This window comes from Asterias rubens, chromosome 6 (genome assembly GCF_902459465.1).
Source record: "Asterias rubens chromosome 6, eAstRub1.3, whole genome shotgun sequence".
NCBI lineage: Eukaryota > Metazoa > Echinodermata > Asteroidea > Forcipulatida > Asteriidae > Asterias > Asterias rubens.
This window is the reverse complement of record NC_047067.1, coordinates 8,855,662-8,871,437: the sequence shown is the minus strand read 5'-3', so window position 1 is coordinate 8,871,437 and position 15,776 is coordinate 8,855,662. Positions and strand designations below refer to the sequence as shown.

At 37.1% G+C, this 15,776-nt stretch overlaps 1 protein-coding gene across 2 annotated transcripts; it reads left to right on the top strand.

Moving 5' to 3' along the window:
* LOC117291780 (2-oxoglutarate-dependent dioxygenase gloF-like) lies at positions 1-12,579 on the top strand. Of its 2 annotated transcripts, none has more exons than XM_033773683.1 (8): positions 1-149; positions 5,128-5,363; positions 6,649-6,764; positions 7,289-7,364; positions 8,413-8,529; positions 10,256-10,435; positions 11,069-11,179; positions 11,563-12,579. In XM_033773683.1, exons 2-8 carry the CDS (start codon positions 5,190-5,192, stop codon positions 11,737-11,739), a joined length of 951 nt encoding a protein of 316 aa, XP_033629574.1. In that variant the 5' UTR covers positions 1-149; positions 5,128-5,189; the 3' UTR covers positions 11,740-12,579. The 2 variants fall into 2 exon arrangements, with proteins under 2 accessions (XP_033629574.1, XP_033629575.1); XM_033773684.1 differs by lacking the exon at positions 1-149 and adding an exon at positions 4,844-4,986.
* Positions 12,580-15,776: the final 3,197 nt, after the last annotated feature.

Sequence of the window (15,776 nt, the reverse complement as noted above, 5' to 3'; positions counted from 1 at the left end):
TAATAATTGTAGGACAGCACTAGAGAGCTAGATATAGACAGAGCACAGCTTGATGATTACGTTGTGAATGTGATTGATTGAAAACTATGGAAAATCATTGCAAGTACTAAGATAGAGCTGCATTGCTACTAAAGTTAAAGACACCGCAGGTATGTTGTTTTCTCGATCGCTACTTATAGATAAAGTGTCTGACTAATAAAAGTTTTGAAACGCTGTATGAGTAATACATGATGTACTAATAGTTGTGTAATACGTTATCGACCCTCATATGTTTTCGGTTCCCGACTTTGATTCCCGTTTACCGCGAGATTGTGCAAGCTGCACCGGTGACAGAAGCTATGCAGTTTACTCACTGTCCGTATTTTCATCAGGCTTAATAATCAATCATGCTGAGAATAAAGATTCCTGTCGTTGGTTATGCTCAAACATTTATAAATTGATTTTTTGTACTAATCACTACTTACTAGTGCATTATATTATGCCAACATTCAAATGAGTCAAAGAAACATCATCCAACCTCGAAAGTTCAAAACAAAATTACTATCTGCTAGATTGAGTTTCATTCTGCTTTAGTCACTAGATGGATCACGTGAGGTGGTTACTAATAATTTGGGATTCTATGTAGCCCACCTTGTTGAGCTGTTAATGGCTCCACTTTTAACATCGGTCTCATGGTGACAGTGATGACTGATGAGACCGATGTTAAAAGCGGAGCCATTAACAGCTCAACAAGGTGGGCTAGGATTCTATGGTGTGCCAATATGGGGAAAATAATATTAAAATACTTTTTAAGTGAAAATGATAATTTTTTTATTTTATTTACTACATACTGTAATAAATTCTGATAAGCGTAATAAATATTAAGTCTACATTAGAGAGAAAAAATCATAGATTGGTTTCTTATCTCCTAAAACCAAAGGATAACTTTCCGTATGGCGCCACCACTTTTTCACTCATTTTTACAAAAAGGGATATATCAATCAGGTAAATTAGATACTATATTATTTTATTTAAATAATATTAAAATATTTTAAGAAAAAATGACAATTTTTTTATTTTATTTACTACATACTGTAATAAATTCTGATAAGCGTAATAAATATTAAGTCTACATTAGAGAGAAAATATCATAGATTGGTTTCTTATCTCCTAAAACCAAAGGATAACTTTCCGTATGGCGCCACCACTTTTTCACTCATTTTTACAAAAAGGGATATATCAATCAGGTAAATTAGATACTATATTATTTTATTTAAATAATATTAAAATATTTTAAGAAAAAATGACAATTTTTTTATTTTATTTACTACATACTGTAATAAATTCTGATAAGCGTAATAAATATTAAGTCTACATTAGAGAGAAAATATCATAGATTGACCTTTCTTATCTCCTAAAACCAAAGGATAACTTTCCGTATGGCGCCACCACTTTTTCACTCATTTTTACAAAAAGGGATATATCAATCAGGTAAATTAGATACTATATTATTTTATTTCGAATGAAAAAGTGGTGGCGCCATACGGAAACTTTTCCAAACCAAACATTACTGGTCTGAAATGGGGGAAAACGGATTGTTATGAAGTGTGTGTGTTTCAAGGGGGTGGGGTGTTTTACTTTCATGCCTTATGATATCTCTGGATTCTCATATAGTAGCCAAAATGCCTTATGAAAAAAATGTAATTAAATTTGTTAAGTAGTAATTGAATAATATTTTTGATTTATTTTGCACGCCATACTAGTTTCTGAATATTCAATAAAATACCAACCAATGAAAGGTGTGAAAACATATGACGTTGCTCCAATGCCGTGCATGCATTAAGCACTGTTAATGGCGGACTGTCTCTCGCATTGTAAAACCAAAACTTTAAAAATTTCAACACACCATGAAGTGTAAGTGTTATTGTTAAAAAATTGGATAGAAGATTTGACAAAATTTTTTTAGTTTTTGATTGTGAACAATTTTCCTGTTATCCTACTGAAAACACATGACACCAGGATAATACTATTATTAACTAGCAAGGACAGAGAGAGGCCAAGGACGGTCAGCCCTATAGTCACGGACTCTTTTGCTTTCGTTTGTACGTATAAACATCATGGAGGAATTCAGGGTGTAAACATGGAGGAAGATTAGTGTCAAAAGACAAGGACCGTACATACATATTGTGGAGTCCAGTGTATTAGTTTAAAGGCAGTGGACACTATTGGTAATTACTCAAAATAATTATTAGCATAAAACTTCACTTGGTAATGAGTAATGGGGAGAGGTTGATGGTATAAAACATTGTGAGAAACGGCTCCCTCTGAAGTGACATATAGTTTTTCGAGAAAGAAGTATTTTTCCACGAATTTGATTTTGAGACCTCAAGTTTAGAATTTGAGGTCTCGAAATCAACCATCTAAAAAGTAAAAGCACACAACTTTGTGTGACAAGGGTGTTTTTTCTTTCATTATTATCTCGCAACTTCGACGACCGATAGAGCTAAAATTTTCACAGGTTTGTTGTTTTATGTATATGTTGAGATACACCAAGTGAGAAGACTGGTCTTTGACAATTACCAATAGTGTTCACTGTATTTAACCAAATTTACCTTTGGGGGTTTACAGGTTGAAACTAGCTGTGTGTTAGTGTATGGTTAATTTGTTGTAAGTTGTTGCTGTTTTACGTTGTATTTTCTAAAGTAACATTACATTTATTTAAGTTTTAATGTACCTACATGCCTACAGAGTAATTCAGCAATCATGGGGTACTAAGCTTGGGCGATATCACATTTTATCCCCTAAGGATCAAATGCTTTATAACTCGTACGTACATGGATTTTTTTATAGGTCACATTGTTTACATGTGTACAATAAGCCAGTGCAAATGTTATACATTATAATGTTTTGACTTTATTGATAAATAGGTCACCACACAGGGTTTGTGGTTGGTTGATCTGAATATGCATTAGGGCATGACACTATTGGCCAATCAGTAATAAGCAAGCTCTAGGCACAATTTTGCACATGAAAGTCCATTGTAAATTTTGTGACAAAATGAGGTTTAGGGGTTTCAGCCGAACAGCCAATCATTGACTTCCTTTTTGACCAATCAGGAAGGCACTCAATGGCCAATAGGTCAAGTTGGTATCCGGTGTACATTTTACATTTATTGACATGTTTTGGCGGTTTGGAGTAAAACCAGACAAATAGGTCATTAGAACACCTCTCTTATGCTATGACTGTCTCTTCTACAACTTTCACTTGGAGTTTGAAGACTGATGATGTCAAATTTAATTAATCGCGATTATATCGAATATCGCGATATATTGTCGGCGATATATCGTGAATAAAATAAATCGATATCGCCCAAGCTTATGTGGTACGCTAGGTTTATGATGGGTGTAAAACCTTGGCCCTCAGCTAGCCCAGACCTTTAGTTGCGATACTGTAACCCCCATGATGTCAAAGGAGGGTTCAAGCAGGTTTTTTTGCAAAACGGAAATAGGGCCTATATTCCAACTCAAACAATTTTGACAGCTAGTCACTAGATTTGCCCCCTTAATTTTTACCACGTTCGAAAATCATGACACAAATTATAAGAACACGAGCTGTGATCCTCAATGTCTAATGAATCTTTTCATAACACTCAAAACACCACTGAGGAAATCCTTTGAAGAAAAAGGACAAAAACTTACCAGAGCCCAAACCCTAGCCCACCCTATAGCCGTCAGACCTGACGGCTTTGAGGTGAGGGACTAGAGTGTGACCTAGGTCACACTCTAGTCTCTCATCTCAAATCAGCTAACTTAAACCCACGCCCCAGCCCAAACCCTATCCACCAGATCAAACCCTACTACCCAAAAAAAACCCCACACCAACCCACAGCTCAAACCATTGCCCCCACCCCCAAACCTAGACCTAGCCCCCCCCCCCCCCACCACAACCACAAACCCTAGCCAATATCCCAAACCCTCTAGATAACAGTCTTGCTACAAATTGCTTTTAAAACAAAGTGTCTGGAGTGGCATGAATGGGTTTAAGTCCGCTTGGTGTTCCTGGTTTGATTGGCTGCATATTGCATAGATTTGGACCACAGCACATTGTACATCTCGTACATCAAGAACGTAGCTCAATTTGCAGGTTAGATACTGGATTTGAAGCGCCTTGAGCCTTGAGTGACGAACATATTAAGCGCTGTAGATATAAGAAGCCACTTATTAGAGCTAGCAGGAAATAAATAGTTGGTAACCTGTAGGGAAGTACAAGAGCCGGATAAGCCCTGCCCTGGATTTGACTGGGAAAAAAATAAAAAAATAAAACATTGACTAAAATAGCTCATGCGAGGGGAAGCATTATATGTCAAAACCCCAAGGGGCTTTGTTTGGGTTGGCCTTCACAAATTATTTCACATAAAACTCTGTGATCTCTTAGTGTGATACAGATTTGAATTAATACCCCCCCCCCACCCCGAGGTGATAGTTCCAGGTGAGACAACACAATCAATGAACAATATTACTGCAGTACAACTTGCTTTAAAAAAAGTAAATGGATTAAATACTTCTAGTGACCTGCTGTGCTGCTGGGAGTATTTATCCTAAACCCCAAGAATACCCCATTGTCGTGAAACTTCTTTTGTGTACGGTAATTGGGCACTGTACACACAAGAGATTGCTTCAATACTTTAGGACTGTTTTGTATACGTTGCCGTGCAGATTTGTTATGCTTGCTTTGATTTATAACCCAATCTGGCATTATTGACATAGTCACGTACAGGTGTACCCCAGCCAGGTCACGCACAGCTCTAGCCCGCTGGTTGGCCTGTTTCACTGCATGAACTTGATGCTAGTGGGATCGTCATCAGCACTTTTTGGGGGTGTAGGCCTACTGTACACGAATCTCTTTAGAGCAAGCTACCGTGTATATACAGGCTGCTTCATTCTGCTGTGTTGTGTGGAGACCAAAGAAGCATTTGAATGAATGAGAGACTTACTGCAAACAACAAAGGTCTATCGAAATTAATTACTAGATCAAAAAGACATGGATTTAAAAATGCTTCTCGAAGAACAAACAAATGTCATTAAATTTGAATGTCAATAAATGGTTTAAAAATCAATTCAATAACGTTGTTTTTCTGTTTTGTTGCAGATATAGTATAAAGCCACAAAGCTTACCAAGTCTTCAAGCCAGAAGAATTAACACACATCAAGATGGGGGACACATTGGAGTCGATCCCAGTCATTGACTTCAGTGTTTACAGTCTCTCAGAGGGAAAACCTGATCTTAAAAGTACCGCCTTCCAAACCCTTGTGGACAACATCAACAAAGCTTTGAGGACCATAGGCTTCTTCTATGTTGTCAACACAGGTTTTCCACAAGAAAAGGTAAGTATGAGCTGGGGGCGTTGTAGAATGCAAATGTTTCTTTTTCGAAAAGGCAAGGGCACCAAAGCATTTTCTCCTTAGTAAAGGGCACCCTAATGAGGAAACTGTAAATATTTACTGGGGCGTTTTAAGGGCACCAAGGCAATAACCAGGGGGGCATGGAGGCAATTGCCTTTGTTGCCTCCATGAAGTATCAGGCCTGAGGAAGTTTGGTCGATGGGTTGACAGGCTTCCCTTGAAGGTTGATCAAGGTGGGAGCAGGACCTCCAGAGGGGTAAAAATGGGCCATGTCATGGTGCAGGTGGTTGTGTTGCATGGTGGACTTTGTTATCGATTACAAAATAAAATCTATAAGTGGCAGTTTAAATGTAAACTGTTTTTTTTTAATGCTGGGGCATAAAAAATAACAGGAGAACCATAGGCATTCTTTTGAAAAAAAGTCCACTTGCAAACAAATTCAACTGGTTTCAAAAAGTATAAAATTTTGTAATTACATCGTTACGTTAATGAGATTGATGAAAAACTGACAAAGCTTAATTACCTCCGTTACTGACATGTTTACACAAATTTCCTGTAAATCCTAACCCTAACCCCAACCCTAGCCCTTACCCTAACCCTAACCCTAACCTAACCCTAACCTAACCCTAAATCTACCCCATGCCCTACCCTAACCCCAACCTAACCCTAACTCTACCCCATGCCCATCCCTAACCCCCCCCCCCTTCCCGGCCCTGTGCGTGCCCCGTGCTGAGGCCCCCGTCACAACCATCTGTCGACTTGTCTTGGTCCTAAGTCGAGTTGTCTGACAGTTGAAATAACGTCCGTCGAGTTGTCCGAATGGTCAAGCTGTCTCAACCATCGGGTTGTCCGAATGGTCAAATTGTCCGAAACACGAGTTGTCTGAACACCAGAAAAAGAACAAGAAGAGTAAATAAAGCGAATAAGACAAACTACTTCAAGATGACACCGCAAATAAAATCTTAACACAAAATGCCGCAATTTGTCATAAATTTGCTAAGTACTTAGACTTTGTGACCACTAAAAGTCATCGCAAGATCATATTCGCTAATCATTTGTTTGTTTAACTATTTTCTGCTTAGCTGAAACGAGCAGGATACCAGTCCAGTCACAAATTGAACATGTGACATGGTATTTTGGCTGGCAACCCTGTTCTGGTAAGCATTGTGCTTAGCTACTTATTGTGCTTAAGCAGCTGTATGAAATTGGGCCCAATGATTTATGTTTTATAATAATAAACTATTCAAGCTATGTGTGTTTTTTAAAGGTCCAGCAGATGTGGAGCGTATCAAAGGAGTTCTTTCATCTTCCAGCCAGTGTCAAAGACAAATACCCCAGGAATCCCAAGGAAAATCATGGATATGTGCGAATGGAACGAGAAAAGTAAGAGAGTACAAACAATTTAGATATACTTGTCGTAAATCATGCTCCATCCATGCAGCCAATCAAACTAGGAACAATGATGCGGAACTCTCCTCTTTTCGATAGTGCACTGAATATTTTTACCTGCATTACACAACACTCAGGATTGACGGCTTTAAGTCCCATCCGAAGGACGTAGCCATAATGGTTAAGTGTCTTGCTTTTAAGGACAAAAGTGTCACAACCGGCACTCGAACCCTTTGAGCCTTTGAGCCTTTGAGTTTAAATTAAAGACAAATACACTGCACATAGGTACGCTAAATAAATGGAATACCTTATTTTGACAGTGGATTTACCTTTTCCAAATCAGTAGCGGGAAACAACTAGTTTCCACTGTGGTCCTGAATGATGTAAGTAAGAAATTAAAATGTGTGAAAGGACAGCAGCCTTTGTACTGTCCAGGGGCCCTTGTAAAATCTTATCAAACAATGACTACATTTTGCCAGAGGTCCGAACCTACTATAAAATTTTCCAATTTTTTTCAGTCTTAATCCAGACCGACCCCACGGTGACCTTAAGGAATTGTTCAACTACCATCCAATGACTGCTAATGAGAATAATGTAAGTATATCTCATCTTCTGTTATTCTTAGTTTCTAACGGCTCTGATTGTTTTTTTACACGTTTTCCAACTGTGGACCTTTCCAAAACCATGGATCCTATTGTCCTCTTTTGTTATAGGTCCCCTGTTTGTATGTGTATACCTAATTACACACACACACATTTTGTCTTCAATGTGTTCTGTGAATATATCAGGAATTTAATCTCTATGGATTTGATATTAATTGTTCATCGTTATTATGAATATCTCTGACCTAGGTTTAGGAGTCAGTACATTGTCATGTCTCTTGTTTGTCCGCCCTTTGGGTCTTCGCTTTGATAAGAATGGATTGAGTTATAAACAAACTAAAAATAAATATATATTTTTTCGTTTGACCCTTCGTTTGACCCAGGATCTTCTGTGTGTTTTCAATAGCCACGTTGCCTTCAAATTAGGTGCTTTGGGCTATAAGAAGTGTTTAAAATGAAATAAGTTTGTACAATATTTTATGAAAGCAGAATATAATGATTCACATAAATATCTCTTGAATTGTATGGTTTTTGTGTAATTTCATGACAAATATGGTCCAATATTTGGTAGAACCAAATTTGTTACGAACTGTAAGTTTTGCTGGTTGTACTTCAAGCGACATATAATGTTTTTCAATAATTTACCAACAATTGCGACACACTTTTTTCTGCTAATGCATGCAAACAACTCTTCAAAACAATAAAGAGCAATTCCAAAGCAAAGTTTGGAGAGATTTCAAGGCAATGCACCTATAGTCATTTAGTGGGCAATCAGCCCTGAAAACATCCCAACTTCAAGCAGGTCACTCCAAAGAGGTTTTTTTTTTTTTTTTAAGAACTCTGAATTTGACCCAACAGTCCTCTTTGCACGTGAATCCTCCAGTTTTCCCAGTGGCATTTCATCAAAAACTTGTAACTGATTTTATAGGAATTTAATATTGCTGTAGTCTAATATAAAGGAACAAGGTTTTTAAAAGAATTTTTCAAAAATTAACCCTTAAAGTTGACTTGGTTTTCTGTGCACTTTTACCTATCATCAGTGGCCCAAAGACTCGGAGTGTCCCAGCTTCAAGCAGGTCTTAACAGACTTCTGGGATCCTTGCCTGGTTCTGCATGAGCGAATCCTAGAGGTCATGGGTCATGCTCTCCAGCTTCAGGTCAGTACACAGCCGCGAGGCAGCTCCCTGCGTTTTAAAACAACTAAGTACGACAGTTGGCGTGTTATGGCCTAGCGGTTAAGAGCACCGGATTGAAGCTCTGGTGTTTGATCAGCGGAGTGTGGGTTCAAGTCCCTGTAGTGACACTTGTGTCCTTATTAAGCAAGACACTTCGTAAAAATTGGGGGTAGTGCATTCTGCTCTACCAGCCAGGCATCTGATGGATGATACCCAAGCCTACATCTTTGTAGGCTATAAAGTGGTCAACCCTGTTCCAGCCCCAAGAGAAGTCGCAGCGATCCCTGGGAAAATAGTTGATTTGTAGCCCACACCTTAAAGTGGCCTTCAGGCCTTGCGTGTCTGGCGACTTGCATTCATTTTTTGTTTTAATTGATTAAGTTTCCTCCGCCTGTGAATGTGCGGTATTATATTGAGTAACGTCCCTGAAATTCCTTGTTTTATTTCCCTTTTTATTAAACTCCGTTTGTGAAGCCAAAGACTCTCGGAAGAGGGAACATTAAGCTTAGTTGGAAAATGGTTATTGTATGGGAATGAAAATAATGTGTTAATTTGTTAGGAATTTGGTAGCCCTAGACGCCTCAGAAAGTGCCTGTGGCTAACAATTCCAACTCCAGACGGTCGTCTGGTATTTGTATTTTGTATTTTTCCACTGTAAATTTGTTTTTTTTTACGGTTAGATGGTTCACCTGTTAAATGTGAATGCTAATAGTTGAAGCGTTTTCGTAAAGCGCCAATAAAGCTTATTAGTCGGAGTGCAGCAGACCAAAGGTTAAAAAATGTGTACTTTCAGATTCGGTGATTTGTGCTATCAAAGCCTTTGTCATGAAATGACAATGGTTACAAAGATGTTTAAAAGGGAGAATATAATGATTCAGACAAAAATCTTCTGATATTGTGTAGTTTTCCTTAAATTTTGTGAACTAACGGCATTATGTGGTGTCAACAATTTGGTTCTAGTAAACCGTAGTTAATTTGGCACACAGTCACAGTATGTCATGAGAAAGGCATTTGGTTATAGGATCCCCAGGTCAAAATTCCAGTTGAACCTAGTTAACTGGGGTCAACTGGTTCAACTGGAAAGTGACCAAACTCGTCCATTTTCCATATTAACCAACTGGTTTGGACTAGGTTTAACTGTGTTCAACTAGGTTGAAATTATAAACCAGTTGGTTTCTGTCCATTTTCCATATTAAACCAACTGGTGTTAACTGTGTTTAACTAGTTTATCAACTAGTTTCAACTAGTTCCAGTTTAACTAGGTTCAACTGGAATCTCGACCTGGGTCATGGCGGATTTGAATTTTGAAAAAGAAATTGGTTGAAAAATAAAAAGCAAAGTTCAAAATGGCTGCCAGTGCTTAACACATGGTAGCAGGCCTGGAAATAAACCATGGCACCCACAGCAATTGCTCTGTGCTTTTTGCTGTGGTGCCCTTTGCAAGGTTCCAATACAAGTTTTAAATACTCTGCCCCTTACCAGAGGAAAACTTTTGTGTCCCTTCAAGAACGATATTCAAGGCCTGTAATAGGCATCCTTTATATAACTCACGTTTATATAAAGCGCCAAGATCATAAACTATAATGCTCTAAGCACTGGAAGTAGAAACATAATACTGTTATTTCCGGCGGTAGCCCTTCTGAAATGGCTATGATTTCTTGAGTGAATTGATAGTGACGATTGGACTGCTCTTTTGCAATCTTCACAGGATCCGTTGTTATTTGCAAAGCACCACTCTAAAGCTTTCGAGAATAGTGGCACAACGCTTCGCACCCTGTACTATCCCGCCCTTGTTGATGTTAGTCCCAAGGAGCAACAGGTTCGCTGCGGGGAACACTCGGATTATGGAGGGATCACACTACTATTCCAGGAACGGCCGGGACTGGAGGTAAATCAGTTTACACATCCTCATATTCTGTATGGTATTTTTTGTCTTTTTCACTGTGCACATAATGATACTAATGACAACACTTGGATCGTATTTTGTGCTTTAATTATAAGAATAAATATTAATAATACCAAAACTTATAAAGCACCCTAATCATGTAGACATGCTCTAGGGCGCTGAACATGGAAATATGGACAAATTATTAAAAATAAGAAAATATGGAATTATAGCAACGGGAGTAAAAAATCTTTAAAACATTCAACCAGTAGTAAACAAACTACACCCCATAGGGGCGTATCAAAGTGCTCAGTGCTACATTTTGAAGTATGAGACCTATTCCTTTATATAGCATAATGTAGCGGTTGTATGGTACTTTGGCGCAGTACGATCAAACCAGGAACACCAGGGTGAACCCCCTTCTCTTTTCGATAACAGAGATGCCAAGTCCAGAGGCCAGCTATGCGTGAAATTTTTCAAAGCTCACAACCATCGATTATAAACACTGGTCATTATCAACAGTTTAAACACCCCCACGTGACGCGCTCTCCACCAATAGGAATAGCGAAACTGTCTGAGGTATTTATGAATATTAGTTTATTTGTTTTTTGTATTATGTCTATTTCCTTCTATTAGGTGCGGAGCCGAGGAGGCAGCTATATCAAAGCACAGTTAGTGGAGAATGGAATTCTAGTGAATATCGGAGATCTGATGCAGAGGTGGACGGCTGACCAATACCTAGCTGTGGTGAGTGGTGATGGTGGTGGTGGTGGTGGTGGTGATGGGGAATGAACAGCTCTCTCACCTTCACCACTACCTGACGAATTATCCCTAACCGAAAGCTTCCTCTACCCCAAATTTTCCAATCCCAGTTTTTTCAGCTTTCCTGAAAAGGTGGCCTAATTTTTTTATTTTTTTATTTTTATATCTCGGTATTTCAAGAACTGCCTGATTTTGACATAAGACGTCCTTTATGGTTGCTTAGTTATACATTACATACTAATTCTAAACGCTTATTTATTTCCTACACACCAATTTATATTCTGTAGTCATGAAGGTGTTCTATATTTTATATTTTATAATTTCTATTTTCTAATGGACTTTTACAAACAAACAATTTAAACTTGCAGAAGCACCGTGTTCTCTTGGAAGACGCCCCCGGGGATTGTGTCAAGCCTCGACAGTCCATCGCTTTCTTTGGACATCCCAACTACGACTCGCTCATTGAATGCATCGACGGAAGCAACAAATATCCACCAATCAACAGCCTTGATTACATCAACATGAGGTTTGGTTTGACATACTGATGTATAAATACACCAATCAAAATGCATGATATATAAACAGGAGGTATGGTTTAACATATTGATTTCAAGCACCAATCAGAAGTGGCCATACATGAACATGAGGTATGGTTTAACATATTGGTTTCAAGCACCAATCAGAAGTGGCCATACATGAACATGAGGTATGGTTTAACATATTGATTTCAAGCACCAATCAGAAGTGCCCATACATGAACATGAGGTATGGTTTAACATATTGATTTCAAGCACCAATCAGAAGTGGCCATACACGAACATGAGGTATGGTTTAACATAATTGATTTCAAGCACCAATCAGAAGTGCCCATACATGAACATGAGGTATGGTTTAACATAACTGATTTCAAGCACCAAACAGACGGGACCATCTTTTGAAGATACATAAACATTAGGTATTGTTACATACTGATTTCAAGCACCAATCAGATGGGACCATCTTTAAAGATATAAATTCAGGAACTTTTTTTTCTCTTTTTTTCAGACAGGCCTGTCTTTAAAGATATAAAAACATGAGGTATGGTTTAACATATTGGTTTCAAGCACCAATCAGACGTGCCCATTTTTAAAATACATTTGTGTATTATTTTGGTGTATAACACCAACTACAATGAAGAATCTAAATGCATAAAATGCATACGGTTTGAAGAAACATGTACAAATCTGATTCTACTTTTTTTCAGAAAGCCCTGGGTTCAGTCACATCACATTGTGTAAAAAAAAAGAATCTGGGCCAAAGTTCTTAAAGCCTTTAATGGCAGTGGACAATATTGGTAATTGTCAAAGACTAGCCTTCACACTTGGTGTATCTCAACATACGCATAAAATAACAAACCTGTGAAAATTTGAGCTCAATCGGTCATCGAACTTGCGAGATAATAATGAAAGAAAAAACACCCTTGTCACACGAAGTTGTGTGCGTTTAGATGGTTGATTTCAAGACCTCAAGTTCTAAATCTGAGGTCTCGAAATCAAATTCGTGTAAAATTACTTCTTTCTCGAAAACTATGGCACCTCAGAGGGAGCCGTTTCTCACAGTGTTTTATACCACCAACCTCTCCCCATTACTCTTCACCAAGAAAGGTTTTATGCTAATAATTATTTTGAGTAATTACCAATAGTGTCCACTGCCTTTAGGCATAAAAACATGCTTAGCAGAAACAGGTTACCAACCAGCCTTTAAGCATAAAAACATGCTTAGCAGAAACAGGTTACCAACCAATTCCCTAAAGTTTACTTTTTGTAACTGAAGCCCCCTTAAGTTTATGCTTAGCAAAATAAAATTGGGCTTCATTTCTGCTTATCCACTAGACTTGGTTCAAGTTGCTTGCCTACTTTTATGCTACTGTAATATTTGTTTTAAGCCCTGATTTTTCACCTTGGATAAGTGAAAAGCCAAGTCTAAGGTAGACATTAAAAACTATAGACTTTAAAGGCTTTACTGATGTATTAAAAAGTGCCTTAAAAATGTCTTGCCAAACCACGCATTATTTCTTTCCTTCTATAATCTGATTTCTGATTGTTTTGAGTTTCTTTTGTTTTAGAAAAATCAGCAAAATCATTAACTAGCCTGAAAGCCAATAGCGATAGTTACCTTTTAGGTCAGCCCTTATGCCCTCAATGCCTGCTTTGTTTCTATGGAACTATCATGCCTGGCTACCTGCCACCCGTATTTAATTTGTTTGAATTTCTTTTGAAGTTACTAATCTTCTTTTACACAATGTAGTGAGTTTAAAATGATTGGGCCTTTATATGCACGTTAACCCAAAGTATTTTTTACCAAACACATGTTTGAAGAAGTAATTTAGTTGTCTGGTTTGTAAAAATTTGTTTTAAAGCTTTTGATATTTAGTCTTTACCTTATAACATTAGGTTTTCCTCCCAAATCTTTCTATATATCATATATGCTTAAATGAAGGATTCAGAAGGATTGAGGACTGTTGAACCAAATAACAATTTCTTATCACTGGGCCAGCAGCCGATTTCACAAAAAAATAGGATTAATCCTAACTCAAGTTAGGACGAGTATTAACTCAGTCATCCTTACTTGGGATGGGTTCAATGAGTCCTAACGTCTTTAGATATGGAATTGAACTCAAACCAAGTCCTAAGATTAATGCTAAGTTAGGAAGAGTTTGGTGAAATCACCGGCAGGCATCTCAATCTTATTTTAGTCTTGACAATCTGATTTGAACCAAGGAGTGGAGGCTATTGAATGAATGGCACACCTGTACGCAATAAAGCCTGGGTACTAAGGATTTTAGTTAATGCTTTAAAAACTATGTTTTTTAATTATTTGTTCTACAGCAATAAGGTATTTATAAGCTTTCCTGTATATGTATTTTAAAAAAATATTCACCATTTTTTTTTTTTTTTTTCGTTTACAAACCTGCACATAAATAAACAATTATCAAATTATAATTTTATCAATGTATATTTTTTTTGTATGGGCTCTATCAAAGAACTAACTGGTTTGATATTGCCTGCTCAGATAAAATTTAAAAAATTTAACTGAAATACGCAAATAGAAAATCAGAGAAAAAAAGGTTTGTTTAAAGATTTATTGACAGTTTTTATTGAATTGTACATGAATGCAATGAATGCTCAAATTAACCAAGCGTTAAACAAAAAAACACAAGATAAGTGTTTGTTTTCTCTGAAATTCATGCAGGTGAACTATTGACTATGACATTTCCAAGCTACAGAAGCTCTTTGCTGGGAGAAATGACATTGTAAAAAAATTCAATGATTTTATCTACATGTATTTTTATTGGTGGTGTTTTTAGCAAATTTTAAAATGTAAATTTTGTTTCATGGTAATGGGTGTTTTCTTTTGCAATTATTATCTTTTGATATAACTTGTTTCCTCTTTTTAAGTATTTAAATGGTCTATAAAGACGAAATTGTTTGGAAATATGAAACAGTTTGGAAAATGTCAAGGCATCGCAGATGCAAACTTTATTTTAATAATACATAAGAAAAATGATATACCTGCTAATAATTAGGGCCCAATTTCATAGAGCTGCTTAAGAACATACGTAGCTGAGCACAACAAAGTTGTGCTCACCAGAACAGAGTTACCAGCCAAAATACCATGTTGCAGGTACAATTTTTGACAGGTATCCTGCTCATTTCTGCTAAGCAGAACATTTTGAATCAATATATTTATGAAATTAGGCCCTGTAACGCAGGTAAAATAATTGAACTTGTTTGGATTTGAAAGCTGTGTATAACTATGGTACTGCTTTTATCACAGTAAACAAAACAAAAATTCCATTTTTTTGGGGGGCAGAGTGCTTTCTTGCTCGAAGTGGAGTGAAACGCTTAGAAGATTACTACTGTTTTTGGGGTGGTTTTTTTTTGGCAGAGTGCTTTCTTGCTTTCAAAGTGGAGTGAAACGCTTAGACGATTACTAAGTGTATGATGATTAAGATTCAAAATTATGTTATAATTGTATTTTTTATGCCACTGTTGTTGGAGGCAATGTTTTTTTAAATGTTAGTTTATAATGTTGAAAGAAATCAAAGCCGTTGCATTTCATTGAATGCTTTACTAGGGCAAGACTCTTTGTTTTGTCTTATGGAGACCGTTACTGTCATAAATAGCTGTAATCACTTCCTTAAAGGGAAGGTGCACTATTGGTAAATGTCAAAGACCAGTATTCTCACTTGGTGTATCTCAACAAATGCATAAAATAACAAACCTGTGAAAATTTGAGCTCAATTGGTCATCGGAGATGGGAGAAAATGATGCAAGAAAAAACACCCTTGTTGGACGAACTTGTGTGCTTTCAGATAGGAATAAAATACTTCTAGCTAGAAGTCTTTTATTATTTTAGTCAAAAATTACCTCTTTAAAAAAAAACTACGTTACTTAAGAGGAAGTTGTTTCCCACAATGTTTTATACTTTCAACAGCTCTCCAATGCTCGTTACCAAGTCAGTTTTTAAGTAAATATTTGTTTTGAACAATTACCAAACGTGGCTCAGAGAGAAGCCTGCAAAGATGGAATTTATCCACAAA